This window comes from Passer domesticus, chromosome 5, assembly GCF_036417665.1.
Source record: "Passer domesticus isolate bPasDom1 chromosome 5, bPasDom1.hap1, whole genome shotgun sequence".
Taxonomy (NCBI): Eukaryota; Metazoa; Chordata; class Aves; order Passeriformes; family Passeridae; genus Passer; species Passer domesticus.
In genome coordinates this window covers 29281179-29296525 of record NC_087478.1, presented here as the reverse complement: position 1 = coordinate 29296525, position 15347 = coordinate 29281179, and the positions used below count along the sequence as shown (strand labels likewise).

Sequence of the window (15347 nt, the reverse complement as noted above, 5' to 3'; positions counted from 1 at the left end):
TCTCTGTAAGCTGAGCAACTCATGAAAGGATGATCACAACTCTCATCAATTTTTTGAGCATCTGGGCCCTGAGATCTCCAATATAAAAAGCAGATCCCAGTCAGCATTAATGAGAAAAAAATAAAATTGGAAATCAAAATTCTAATTGCTTTAAGTATTGGACTTCACTTTGATGTGGATCCTGCCTTCCCCAGAGCAATTATTACTAAGTCCAGATCTCATGGCTGAATCTAAATAACTTAGCTACAAGCAGAAGCACCTACCAGTCCTCCACACTTACTGAGGTATGAACAAGGTGCAATAAAAATCCTTAGTATTTTAAAACGAGTTTACCTCAATCAAAGTGTGCACAAACCTCACAAATGGATAGCTTCTCCATATGGTAACACAGAAGGAATTTTCTTCCATAAGTCTTTAGGAAGAATTCAGGCTCAATATTTTCAGTTTTGAAAGCAGAGGAAGGAAGACTACAAAAGTGATTACCCTCTTCCTCAGACTGCATTGGTAATGTGATCAACTTAAATTTCACCCCGTATTTTGTAATATGAAGGTCATCAGGAAAGTTTAATGATTTAGTATAAATGAAGACAACATGCTTCTTTAAACAAATGAATATACCAGCAGAGAAACAAATCAGTATTCAATCGATAACCTCAAAATAAAAATTACTTCAGTGTTGTACAGCCTAACTGCACAGAAATTCAGCACAAAATAAGAACAATTAATAAAAAGCTGTTTTTTTTTATGATAAGGTAGTGCTCCAAAAGTCTTTTAAATCAATAGCAGTACCACCTATATCTCACCAGGCTTTGATCTATATTGAATCAGATGTTTAACATATACCTTGTATTGTACTAAAGAACTTTAGTTTGCCTGTGGGGTGAATTCTAGGACAAAGAGCCTTTTAGCTTTATATGTAGCCACAAACCCTCATATTAAAAACCACTTTGCTATGTGCCCTTAAAAGAAAAGCGTGATTGGCAGCAGCTTTAATATGCAAGCCCATTTGCTGGGAACTGTATGTCTGGATGATAATAAATCCACAATGTCTGTTATTTGCTAAAGTTGCCTGTGTTCAGTTTCAGTCTCTAAATGTAGGGTACTCTAAATTATGATGGAGATGTCGTGAGAAACTTGGCCGGGGGAGGTTAAAATTGGTGTGAAATAGAAGTAAATGTGTTCTTTTACTTTCAGCTGCAGCTTTGCCTCTTCATGATCTGGTCACACTTCTCAATTTGATTTGCAGCAGTTCTCCCCCAGATTCCATGGTCAGGAAAATCCCTCTACATGGCAATTAATCTTAGATAACGCCTTTTATCATTTGATAGACTCCTCTGCTCTGATCAAAGCTTAGTTTACTGCGGAGCTTCCGTGGGGTTTGACCATTTAATTAACGGGAGGACGATTTCTAAGAGCTAGCACGACGCCTTTTACATTTATCCGCGCCTTAGGAACACCCCGCGGCTCCATCTCCGCACTCGGGGAGTTTCGATGCGTTTCTAACGAGGAGCCGTGTCTTCGGCTGCGCCCCCCCGCAAAAGGGGCTTCCCCGGGCCTCTGCCCCCCGCAAGGCAGCCGAGGAGCGGGCCGGGCCGGGCTGGGCTGGGTGCAGCGCAGGGGCACAGCCCACCCGGCGGCGGAGCCCGGCCGCTGCCGGCGGGGCTGCGGCGGGCGAGGAGCGGCCGGAGCGGGGCGGAGCGCGGCAGCCCCGGGCGGCGAGGGGCGGGGCGGGGGCAGCCGCTGCGCTCCGCCCCCGGGGCACCGACGGCTCCGTCCCGCTGGCGCGGCCGGGCGTCGGGGCGAGCGGCGTGCGGTCGGGTCGGGTGCTGCGCGGCTGGGGAGACCGGGAGGGCGTAGGCAGGAGGGGATAAAAACGCGCTGTGTCGCCGCTGTGACTGGGAGTCTCCCGCCTTCCCTGCTCGCCCGCCGAGCTCCGGGCCTCAGCTCCGTTCCCGGGGGCAGCGGGCCAGCACTGCCTGCGTCCGCGGGGGAGCGCAGCGGAGCCGCTGCCGCGCTCCCGGCGTCCCGCAACTTCCCCGGAGCGCAGCGGCGCGCAGCATGCGGGGCAGGGGCTGGAGGCGGCGGCGGGGCCGGCATCGCGCTCCCCGGACATGAAGCGGCCATCGGAAGCTCCAGGTAACGCTGCCCGGCGGGGTGGCGGAGCAGACATCCCCCCGGAGCCGGGCTATGACGGGGGGCAGCGTCCGGAGGGGCAGGAGTCGGGGCTGAGAGGGAGGCGAGCGCAGCCCGGCAGCGGGCGGGGGAGAGCCGGTCCCTGCCTCCGCACGGAACGGCGGCAGTGGCCGCGCCCGCCCGGGGAACTCGGTCAGAGACCCCTCGGAGCGGTTGTGGGTGCCCCCGGTCCGATGCCGGTTTAGCCTGTTCGGTCGCTGGGCTCTCCGAAACTTTGCCCTCCGCCGACTCCCGGTAGGAATCGGGCTGTAGCGGACAGTCCCCGCCGTGAGACTGGCAGGAGACACCCTACGCAAAAATCTATGCAAGGGCGTTTCTGTGAAGTTTAGCCCTCAGATAAATTTTTGGAGGCGGTGAGGATCCTTCGCTGGGCAACTAAACTTTCCTAAGATCTGACATTGCTTGGAGACTGGTTAGTGATACTGTAATAGGCACTGCCACTTACCATCACATTTTTTCTTAATTATTTGCTGATCTCCTTAGCAACTGAAGTAATTTGCAAAGGTTGAAGCTTGGTTGCAGCTTGATTTACAAAGTAACATGGCAAAAGGGATGAATTTGTTGTTTCACTGAAGCATATTTCCCTTGTACTCTCTCAGAGGGATAAGAGGTGCAGAGATGTTGACTTCTCATAGCTGGTACTGCTGTAAAGAGACTGTTGATTAGTCCATCTGAGGCTCTGTTGTATGACACCCAGTTGTGTCAGTGTTTTCTTTAAGACCATCGAGTTATCATGTTTTAAGAAAAAAATATGTCTTCAAGGAAATTCAGTCTTTAGTGAGGGATTAGTGGGAGATTATAATTTTATTTGGCTAAGGTTACTAGGACAAATTAATCTCTAATTCAGCACGATTGAGGTCTGGCCAGATGCTGGCTGGAGAGAGCACTCCATTTGCCTTGCTGATCTCAGGATCAGCTTGCTGCAAATATGATGTAAAGCCATTTTTTTCATCACTATTAGGTCCTGCACCAAGCACAGTGTAGCCCAGTACAGGGATTTAGTCCAGTGTATCAAGACACCTCCCAGATGTAGCTCACCAACAGTCTTTGCTGTTCAATCCATCATGTCACAAATCTCATGGATTACAATGTTTGGGTAATCTGTGTCTGTTGAGTCAGAGATGCTGAGCACAGCTGTCAGGAAGATTTGATGCAGGGTGCCTTTTCCTCTTTATCAGAGTAGGATAAAGGCAGAGTAGAGCCTGGAGACTGAGGTGAGGTGGCTGAATATTTCCTATGACAGTATCTCACACATGCAAGGAATGCAAGTTTATGCAGACCTTCCTTAAAAATGTAACTTTTTAAAATACCAATTGCATAGGATGCCATTAGTCTATATGTAATTAATGGCTGCATCATGTACTTGAACAGGATTCATAAAGTTGGAGTCTAAAAGCATGAATAATTATACTTGTATAATGTTGTTGATATAATTTATTAAAACCCCATTCTAAAAATCGCTTTTGCTTCTGAGTTCATGAGGAACCTTTGTCAAATGTCATGCCAGAAAAAAAAATAGGGCTGTGAGAAAATGAACACCTGAGCCATCTTTTTTTTTTTTTTTTCATGTATTACTATGTTTGACTAGTACAGCCCTAATTCATCTGATATGTAGACTGGTATAGGGGGAGAGCACCTTTGTGGACATCAGGAGTCAGTGAGAGGTACAGAGATGTATTAATGTCTTGTGGGGTGCTGAGACTGGGGCAAGACTCAAGAGTAGACAGTCACAGGAGATGTGGTGCAAAAGAAGGAGGTGGGGGATGTAGAAATGGTGTGAACCTTCTGGAAGATGAACAAAGGTCTTTAATGTTTTCGAGTGCTTGATCTCTCTAGAAGCTCAACACTATTCCTGCAGTAGTACAGCAGGCAGCAGGGTTATGTGCAAATACTTGCATTTTCACTGTGCAGGAAGTACCAGCCAGATGTGGGACTATTTGCATCACCAATGTACAGGAAAATGCTTTACAGTAAGAATAACATCTAGCAATCCAATTTTTTTAACAGTGAAAAGACTAATAGTAGTGTTTGCAAAATACCATTCAGGTGAATTGTGATCTCCAGTCCAATTCACTGCTTAAATTAAGAGATGTGCTACATAAGGATTTTTAGCAAGGTCTCAAATGAACTGGGAGAGGTAGTTTGGTGTACAGATTCCATTGGAGAAACAGCAATAAGCCTGAAGGTACTTAGAGAGGATAAGAAAACTGCTGTAGATATTAGTAAGAGAGAGAGCCCAGAAAAAGGAGAAAGGAGTGTTTAGGGCATCAGTTGGTCTTCAAGTGATAACTGATGGTGAGACTGTATGTTGCCCAGCAGTCCCCTTTTCCACAAGCGGGTCTAAGTGCTCATTACTTTTAAAAACAAAATAACAAACAACCCCCTCAGAAATAAACAAAAAACAGGAACAAACACATTAAAAAGTTCAAACCAAGAACTGAATATTTAGCTTCTCTCGAATGTGATTGGTTGTAGTCAGTTTTGCTGTTTCTGACCACAGAGGATTTTCTTTATGATAGCAGGATATATGTCCCGCCTTTCTTCTTGAACAGTTAAGAAGCATGTGCACCATTACTGTTCAGATGAATGATCTCAGGGAGTAATGTGGTTTTGGCACTGAACTTAAAATATTGCATTTTAACGTCACAAAGAAATTATTTCTTTGAACAGAATTCAAGAGCAAAACTCCCAACCATGCCCTTCACTTTACTATAAATCAGAAAAGGTATTTACCCAGCCCATTCAGAAATATTGGTGAAGTGCTTGGCCAAAGTCTGTTGGCACACATTAGCTGATAGTATTCAAGAGCAATATCTCTCTTGAGAAAATATTCAATATTGAAATTTGTAAAATAAGACTTCTCTAAGACCTGAAGTAGTATTACTGGGATGAAACGCAATGCCAGGTTTTTTAATAAAGGGCTTATTGTGGGCTTTGTTCTTCTTGCTGCTTAACACATTACAACCCAGAAATGTTTATGCAGACATTTTGAGTAAGTTCAAATGATCACATACCCTGTCAATATTTATGTTGAACTTGCTTGGCTTTGCAGAACATCCTGGGTAGTTTGTGCAGTCGATATATGGAACACAGGTTGAAGAGCAGGTTGAAGCTCTACAGTCCTAATCTCCAAAAGAGCAAAGAACCTGTTGGGAATGTAGGCACTACACTATGTATTGGGCATGGGAAGGAAGGCTTCTGCTCATCAGAGTACTCTCTAAATATTCTTGTGTGTTCTGTGGTATGTTTAGGATGTCTATAATTTGGATTTACCCACACAGACAAGTTATCTGAAACAGTTTTCATTTTGCAGCTCCAGTGAACTTTGAAAATGGACAATCCAATTTTTAACCCTTGCAAACTGTTTTTGCTCCTTAGAACTAAAAGGTATTATGTGATATGCACCAGTGACTGGTCTGTGTCTTCCTATGGGATTTGGTTGCAGACTAGCTTGGAGTTTCTGGTGAGATAATTATAGGCATGAACAGAAGCAAACATGCAAGCTTATCTAGTGTATTAAATTTGGTAAACCTTACAAAACTGAACATTGATCTCGTACATCCTATTCAGAATATCTTCAGGACCAAAGTTATTTTCAACATGGGAGATGATTTTTTTTAAGTGCCATTCACTTGTTGCAAGAGCAGTTAGATTAAAAATTAGGCTGCATAGCTTGCAGAATCAGGCTTTCACATGTTAGTGGGAAAGGCAACCTTTGCAGCAACTGTTCATCTCCTGTTTTGTGGATGCTTTATAGTCCAGTCTTCAGGTTTGTGCTTTCCTGGTAATATAGTTTTCAGATGCCTTGCTTCATACAGTAGACTAACTAAATGAGCAACTACAAAATATGTTTTTCATCTGCCAGGATTTTTTCATTGTGCCTTATGTCTGTATACCATACAAATTCACACCATGGTACGTAATTATTTTTGATGGCAGTTTCTCTAATGCTTCATAGGTCTCACCCTCTAGAAGAACTTGATCTGTTAATAGACTGCTTAACTAGCAAAAACAACTAAGCAAGGAGCTTAGGACTGGTTAAAAAATACTCTTCTGGATTCCTAACTTTCCATTGAAAACCCAGTGCAGTTAGAGGCTTCAGGAAACTTTAAAAGCCTAGAAGAATTTATGAATATTAAACTTTAATTCAAACCAATCAATTTATTTTTACAATATTTCTATAGCTAAAATCATGTTATCCTTTGTATAAACAAGGAATCCCTGTGCCAGATAGAGTCACAGCATTTTGACTCTCAGCTCAGCAGTTCCTCAGATCAGTCCTTCCCAAATTTAACATGCAGAGGTTCGTTATTTTATAAGTGCCAAGCTTGTGGCTGTAATATGTTCATTATTTTGTAATAGCCACCAGTTCACATAGTTTGCCTGATCACTCAGGAATTTTGTGGCAATGGCTAGGAAACTGCAGTTCTCAGGGATAAGGATTTATCAAGCTCTTGATGTAATCACCCATTCTTTTCCCTGTTCTGCCTCAGAACCTGTGCACAGTGTCAAGAAAGGTTTGGGGAAAATTGAACAATCCTGTAACGAAGGACTGTATATAAAATCTAAAATGGAAAGAAAAATGTAATTCTGACACTTTAGTTTTGAACATTTGACTTGGCAGTCTTCAATTCTCTTCATGTTTTTCCTTTTTTTTTATGCAAACAAAGCCAATGTATATATAATTTCTTGTGAAAAATATGTCCCATTCTTCCATGCTGCCTTCATATTTCTTCTTTTAATGGGTCGTTAGAAAGTTGAGCTCTTTAGTTTCATAGCACATCTTCTACCACTTGACTTAAGAGTAGATTTGTCAACAGAAGACAGCAGCCTGACAGATTGGCAGAGGGTTACAGAAGACGGGAGTAAAGAACTGAGGAGGAGTGAAATTTTTTGCTTTTAGCATATATTAATTAACTGCATCAGTAGTCTTAGGTTCTTAAGTAGCAGATGTAAATTTTCTGGAGAGGTGTGCTGTAAGGCTTACCTCCTGAAACTCTTGTTTGTCTTCTGCTTAGACCTCTTCTTTCCCTTTACACCCTTCTCATCTGCTTTTCCAGTCTCGTATGCCTTAACTGACTTCTGCATCCTCAGACTGCCTCCTCCTCAGTTTCTTTAGTAACAGTGATGATGCTCCATTAGCATCCACCTCCCCTGGTTTTGCTTTTCCTTCCCTATGTGTCTCTTACCCTTCTCTCTCTCCCCTTCTTCACCATCCCTTTGCCCTGATGCCCTCCACCATGTAGGTCTTGATTTTAATTTTTTTGCCCTCAAGGCTCATCTTTTCTTCATCCATCTTGCATCAACAGAGAATGCAATTTCTTCTTTTATTCTCCTCCTTTCCATCTGAGGCTGCTTCTTTCTCCTCATCCCACTGTCCACAGGCTCCTGGCCATAGCCACTATCAGCAGCGCAGAGCAGGCATTGCAGGGTTTGCCCTGCTCAGATACTGCTCCACCCTGTGGGTGAGATTGGAGAAATGAGTTTGAGGACAATAATGTGGGGGCTGAATAGCACATCTGAACTCTGAAGGGTTGATGATAATCAATGCAGATGAACTCACCTGTGAATTTACTGAAAAACTCTAAACAGGTACTAGGGAGAGCAAGAATCAACAAAAATGTTTATTGCTCTGCTATATGTGTACAGAAGATGCTAAAAAGCTTATCCCTTCCTTAGCACAGAATCTCTACTGTCCAAATCTTACATCCCTGTTTCAAACAATACTGACTCTAAATATTCTCAGAGAAGAGTATGGTTGGGGTTTTTCTATCTACATACAAGCAAAATATTGCTTTCTTTACTATGTTTTGAGAAGGAGCTGACTCATCCTTATTGAATGGTCCCAAAACTTGTGCCTGAGGTAAGCACTTAGTAGATTTCTTCTTCGTTACTTATATGGCCAAGGTAGAAAAAGCAGAATACAAAATATTGTTATTGAACAACTTTAATAACTTTCAAAATAGACTGTTGCTACCTGAAGCATAGGTTACTAAATTTAAAAAAAAAAGTAGGAAAGAAATTCATATGACATTTAAAGCTAGAAAGGCTGAGAAAATTCTTTGCTTGAAAATGTGTGACATTTTCTGATTATAAAGAAAAGCATGTTGTAACTGCTTCCCACTTGACAAGAAAAAAACATTTTAGGATGCGGCTTTTTCTTTCTTCTGCTGGGAATTCTATCTGTGTTGGTTTGGAAACAGGTAGGGGATGCCATTGCCAAGTCATGCTCCACAGAGGAACATTTCCAATTTTTTTTTTTAAATGAAGTGTCAGAAATTGCATTACATTGTCAAAGACTTAGTTGCATTCTTTTTGAAGACAAAAAATACTGTATCTAAAGTATATTTACACATGAATGCAGAATTTCATGTTTACATAAAACAATGATAAGTTTACATCACCGTGGAACTAGATTATACCATTAATTGTATGAAACCCTAAGGATTAACTCCCTGTATTTTTCAAAAGGCATAAGAAATCATGCAGAGTATGAATGGTAAATGTTAACATGCTGTACCTCTGTATCCCTTTTTTGACAGCAAGGAGTGCAAAGCTAACTGCACAAGTGATCTGTGGCAAGGAGCACTGGGAGACAGCTAAAAGACAGTGACAATGTCTTTAAACTGGCAGACACTTCCTACTCGACTTGGAGTTTTCAAAGCGAACTGCAAAGGACTCGCATGCCTCTTGGTCTTCACCGTGAGTGTTTGTGGCAGTGCCCCGGGGATGTGTCCAGCAGCCTGCATCTGTGCCAGTGATATCGTAAGCTGCACTAATAAGAACCTCACTCGAGTGCCAGGAAATCTTTATAAATGTATGAAAAGGCTGGATCTGAGTTATAACAGAATTGGGATTTTGGAGCCTGAATGGGTCCCAGTGCTGTCTGAGAAACTGAACACTTTAATAGTCAATCATAATAGCATTAGCAGCATTAGCACTGGAAGCTTTTCCACAACCCCGAATCTGAAGTATCTAGACTTGTCATCCAACAGCCTGAAAACACTGGGCAGCCCTGTGTTTCAGGAGCTAAAGGAGCTGGAGGTTCTCCTGCTGTACAACAATCAAATAGCACAGATCGAGTCCTTAGCCTTTGGAGGATTGTACAAATTACAGAAACTGTACCTAAGCTACAACTTGGTCTCACATTTCCCACTGGACTTATATGTTGGAAAACATAAACTGACAGACCTTGTGTTGCTGGACATTTCCTTTAATCACATCCAGACGATGCCTGTTCAGCGCCTGAGTTCAGTGCCAGCCAAACAACTTAGTGGAATTTATCTTCATGGCAACCCATTCTATTGTGACTGTGTCCTGTACTCTATGCTAGTCTTCTGGTATCAAAGGCATTTCAGCTCAGTGGTGGACTTCAAAAATGAGTACAGCTGTTTGTTGCAGTCAGACCCAAGAGGTCATAATGAACTGCCTTTCCTGCACGATAATGTTATGAATTGCTCTGAGAGTACCGTCAACAGCTCTTTCCAAGCCTTTGGGTTTATTCATGATGCCCAGGTTGGTGACAGGCTGATTGTACACTGTGACAGCAGAATCAGCGATACAGGCACACAGTTTGTTTGGGTTAGTCCAGACAATCGACTGCTGGAGCCAGACAGGGACACTGATAACTTCAAGGTGTTTCCTAATGGCAGCCTGGAGATAACAGATGCCCAGCTAGAGAACTCAGGGCTGTATTCCTGCATTGCAATAAATAAGAAAAGACTATTAAATGAAACCATAGAGGTCAGAATAAATGTTAGCAATTTCACAGTGAACAGGTCCCACGCTCATGAAGCATTTAATACAGCTTTTACCACCCTTGCTGCCTGTGTGGCCAGTATTATTTTAGTGCTGCTGTATCTCTATCTGACCCCCTGCCCGTGTCAATGTAAGGCAAAAAAGAAGAAGAGGAAGCTGAACCAAAGCAGTGCCCACCCATCCATACTGAATTCGGCACTGCCGCAAGAGCTGCCAGCTGACGAGAAGAAGGCTAGCACTGGGAAACGGGTGGTTTTCCTGGAACCTGTGCACGAACCAAAACAGAGTCAGAATGGGAAAGTAAAACTGTTCCCCAATGACAGTGTCATTACAGAGAGTATCTTAAAAACTACTCGAACAAAATCCGACTCTGACTCTGTCAACTCTGTGTTCTCAGATACGCCTTTCATGCCGCCAGCTTAGTTTGCTGCCTGTGTTTGTATTGTGCAGTTCCATTTCTGAATACCTCCTTTGCCTGTAGCAAACCATCAGGACAAACAAATAAAAAGAGATAAAATGTTTTAAAAAAAGGTATGTTTTGTCAGTCCTTGAACTGCGCCTCCTCTCTGTATGGGCCATGCAATGGTGATAGCTCATTCAGGAAGAGCAAACAGCTTGTCATTATTGTGAATGTTTTTAATGCAAGCTGAGCCTCTGTTTTACTCTCTGGTCCACACACAGCAATTTCTTGTGCATGTTTAGAGACACTCTGAGTGCACACAGCTGACTCTGCAGAGGCAGGGGCTGACCCCTATGCAACACCCAGTCATGCTGATAACTCAGCTCTTCTGAAGTGTGCACAGAAACAGCTTATGGCTAGGGAGAAAAATGTCCAGACTTCCTGCAATTCCTTTCAAAAACTTATGAAATCTTAACGTAAAATCACTACAGGAAAAAATTCATTATTTTTCTTGGACTGCTTGGTACAAAAGGATTCAATTTGCCGCCAGAACACCTAGCAGCACTGGGTAAATGTTTCTGGCTTTCAACTGATAACATATTTGCAAATAATTGCTTGAAAACATTAAATGAGGGGCATTGTAATAATTTTATTCAAAACATAATCGTGAAATTACTTGTGAAATATATTTGTATTTGTTTATAAATGTTTGATGTAATGAAAACAGGTAGCTGCCTTTGCAGTTGCCTCAGTCAAAAAATGAAAGTTGCCAGGTATGAGGACATACAAATCAGCAGTAACTTTTTAAGCTGTGATATCTGGACTAATTATAACCAATTGTCTTAACCTCTGCTGCTCACTGTATGCTTGGCATCACATGTGGTAAACAAATCTGCCAGTCACCAGGGCTTCTGCTTCATCTTAGGGGTAAGTGACTTCTCTTCAAAGATAATTGTGAAACCAGGGAAATTTTTCAATTTTTTTTTGCATTGGCACACAGTTTCCAGAGCCTTATTAAATTTGATCCTAAAGTTTTTTCTTAAAAGAGGAAATGCAGAATTTGGACAAACTCATGAAAATATAAAAGACTTTACTCACTCTAAATTCAGACAACACATTTTACCCAGACTTGGCCCTTGTCTGTATTGTACTGCTTTCTTTCTTGCATGTATTACAGTCAAAGTTTATGAGTCTGGTAAAACTGACCTGGACTTGTTATGCAATATAGGTTGCATGAAGCATGTATTGTAATGAGCATTTTTTTCTATTAGCTTTTTCTTTTTCTATTATATGTGCCCCTTTAATTTTTTAAGCTTGTTTACCTTGGGGCCAGGCTGGACTTCTCCAATCTTCCTCACATTGATAAGTAGCAACTTCAAAGGAGCTTCTCAAGTAATTACAGCTTACCAAAGACAAGTAAATGGAGCATGTCTGTCTCATTCTATTTTGGGGGAATATACTGAAAGGGTAAAGGATAAACTAAATCAGAATCAAAGGGCTATATGGTATGGCAACTGTAATTTATTTTCAAGTAGCTTACTGTAACAGCCACTTGCCATTTTTTGTGATTTATTTTGAGAGGTGTGTCAACATGCTAAAGCTTATATCTGGCTGAGCCAAAGCTATTGATTTGCTACGAAGAAATCCTGATGTAGCTAATTGTTTGAAGACAAGCTATCTGACAAGCAGATTAGTTCAGGAAACAGTGTCTGTGTATTGTGTACAAAGTATGTGGAATTATAAAAAAGCTGGAGTCATTAACTCAGATATTCAGGGAAATGGAAAATGGAAATTATTTTTTTAGGTAGAGGATAATAAATATTGAGGAGAGGAAGATGAGCAGAAGTCTGGGTCTTTTATTTGTACGTTTATCTGCGTAAATTTAAAAATAGCTTCTGCTATCAGGCAGGTTAGTGTCCCTTCATAAAGCTCTTTCCTTCTTTCATCTGTGTATATGCAGTAACTCAAAATCTATATTTTTATATACAAAGTATGATGGAAAAACAATGTCTTTGCTAAAATCAGGTTGAGTCGTCTGTCACTGTGGCAAAGGTTTGACATTGTCTCCTTCTCAAAGACTTTTTTTCCCCTACAGTTTTACTAAGCTGCATGATTTCCTACTATTTCACATGTATGGTTGGTGAGTGGGTGAACATCCTCTGTGTTGTGGAAGGAGATGATGGGTTACCCAGGGCCAAAGGGCTGAAATGGTGCTGAGGCAGAGTGGGAAGCAGAGAGACAAGTACTCTGCAGGCAGTTGTGCAGATCAGTTACAGCTCTGGGCAGATGTTACACTCTGTTGTCTTTACACAAGAGCGTGGATGGTCAGTTCCAAATTGGGCAGAAAAAGAAAACGGTTGTCAGTATGGCTGGGAGGCTGACACACTTCTCCTTAGCAGCTACAGCTGAGCAGGTGAGCTCCACTGCCGTTTCCAGCACAGGGCAGTGGGAGTATCGCATATCGAACTCACCAAGCATGTTAAATCTCTGTGGTAGCCCTAAACAAAAAAAGGTAGAGATCATTCAGCCTTTTGCCCTGCAGCAAAAGCATGGGGATTTGTGGGATCAGAGTAATCCTGACAAATGACTGAAGAAGCTGAGCATTGATCTAAACAGCAAATATTCACTGTGACTTAACTGTCTGTATTTTACTGACTCCTTCGAAGTGCTCACAGTTGAAACCATGACTTTGAGCAGGGTGGTAAAAACAAAGTTTTTGAAAGAGTGGCTTTTTTGCTGCTTCTTTACATTATCATAGCCTCATGAGTTCAGTAGATTTAATGAAGTTTAATGAAGATTTTTAATCATTAATGAATGTTTGTCTATAGCACCAACACCATAATCCGCAGCCCCAGTCGCCTCTTGCCTTGGAAGGCTGTGGAGAGCCAATGCAGCTCATCCCTTCCTCTCCTCCCACAGCATCGGGAGCTCAGGGCTGTGAGCAGGAAGCCAGTGCTGCCATCCAGCTCTATGGCCTTGCAGCACCCTGCTTGTTGCATGGGCAGAAGGGGCTGCCCAGATGCCACACCTGCAGCTCCGCTGGGTCTACTCTCCTAGAAAGGCTTTCTTGACAGACCTGTCTTACAACCATGTCTTCCCCATTGACCTGTGTCCTGGATTTCCCATTGATGTTTCCAGCAACCACAAAAAAGCTGAATTATTTTTTTAATGCAGAGAGAGCGCAGTTCTGTGAGGTGTTGAATGCTCTGGCACCAGTCCAGACACATTCTTAAAATGAGTTTGCAGTGAGGCAGAGGTACCAAGCTACTGGCAAGAATTCTGTGACTGGGCATGGGGTCACTCACTGCCTCTGCAAGATGCCTGGAGTGAGATATTCCCCACTCTGATGACCCCAGGTGCTTTTACTCTCCCTTGTCGTCTTTCCAGAGCCTGAGACGATGCCATACAAGGGCATAGGCAGAGCTCTAAGCTTTAGTTTAACACCGTCTTTTTTGCGGGGGCTCCTTTGAATAGATGTCCTCCACTGCTTTAATGATGGTAAGCAGCTTTTCTCCTACTCAAGAGCCTATTACATTGGTTCCAGCTGTCTCATGGATCAGAAATAAGGGTAATGCCTGCAGACAACTCTGGGAAATTATGTCCTTACCTCTGTCTGTTTCCAGTACCACATATGCCTGCAGGCATCAGCTTTTGTGGAGTGTGTTGGAAACAAGTCATGTAAAGCCAGCATGAAACCTCTCAGGTCAGTCTGGAGTGCAACAGCAGCTGCACAGCCACATGGTCCCTGTGCTCTCTACCTGTAGTGGCCAGAGACAGGTAAAGCTGCTTGCTGGTCATCTCTTCTGACCTTGATAAGATTCAGTGTCTGACTCAGACCACCTCACTAACAACACATACAATATCTGACTACCCCTCAAAGACACTGAGCAGCTGCCATCCATTCTGGAAGCTGAGGGTGAACCTAAGTGCTTTCCTGACAGCGACCTTTAATCTGCAGTTAGTTATGTTAGCCAGTGCTATGTGCTTTTAGCCCCATAACATACCTCCTGCTTGCTAGGCAAGTGGTGCTCCAGGTTAGTAATGTGTCTGTCTCCTTAGCATCACTGCTGCAAAAAGTCAGATTTCTAAGGACTGCAAGTTCTTGAGTGTCAGAGAACTAACAAATTATATAGCTGATTCTTCTCAACAGCCAAAACCCTAGGGCAAAATTGCAATTAAACCAAGAACTTTAATTAGGATTTCACAAGATGATTTCTTCCCTCTAGAGTAAAACAACTTCCTTTGGAGTGCTTTTATACCTCGTCTGCAGCTTATTCCTATGCACCTCTCATGTCTCTGAACTGGATGAAAATAAACCAACCTTTGTGGGCCAAATCATACTGTTGTGGTCATCTCTAAAGTAGTGCAGCAGTGACACTCCCCTGTGGACTGCAGCCACTGGCCATCCCGCCCAGCACACACTCCTGTTCTCATCTTCACGGCTGAGTCGTCACCAGTTGGCTGTGGCAGGTGCAGGGACCTTTTCCAGCCTCTTCCTTGCTAGTTTTCAGCTTAAGGACTGGCTTCCTGAAGATTTCTGGATGAACTTCAGAATTGTTGGAAGGGATTATTTGAATTGATAAATTAAAACAACTACTTCCAAGTGGATTCTAAATCATGAGAGCTGACATTGGTAAGCAGTGGCTTAGGATACACATTCAATATACAGATTTAGAAATTTAGATTTTAATTTATTTTTGCTCTTTCTGGTAAACAGTACTTGAATCATTAAACACACAGAAAAAGAAAATGTATATTTAAGGATTTTTTCCCTCTCTTACTCTTTTTTTACATTTGTCCAGTAGGGCTGAGATATGAACAAAAGAAGAAATTTGAGGTTGAAGAGGATAAGGGCAAGAAATAATTTGAGCCAAAGTTCACTTGATATTTTAAAAGAGGGCTAATGTCTTAGCTCTTGTCTTCAGTGGGTACATATTAAAAATTTTAAAACAATAATAAACCATTTATTATCTAAGTACAGATTTAATGGGTGTTT

The 15347-nt window shown here is 42.4% G+C and overlaps 1 protein-coding gene across 1 annotated transcript; it reads left to right on the top strand.

Annotated features, from left to right (window-relative positions):
• The first annotated feature begins 1783 nt into the window (after positions 1–1783).
• On the top strand, positions 1784–10485 carry AMIGO2 (adhesion molecule with Ig like domain 2). The gene is made up of 2 exons (XM_064422516.1): positions 1784–2136; positions 8736–10485. The coding sequence occupies exon 2, from the start codon at positions 8809–8811 to the stop codon at positions 10372–10374; it is 1566 nt and encodes a 521-aa protein (XP_064278586.1). The 5' UTR covers positions 1784–2136; positions 8736–8808; the 3' UTR covers positions 10375–10485.
• The last annotated feature ends 4862 nt before the right edge of the window (positions 10486–15347 follow it).

Bases quoted from the DNA above. Each gene is read 5' to 3' on its own strand.
- AMIGO2 (XM_064422516.1), top strand. From the start codon at position 8,809: ATGTCTTTAAACTGGCAGACACTTCCTACTCGACTTGGAGTTTTCAAA.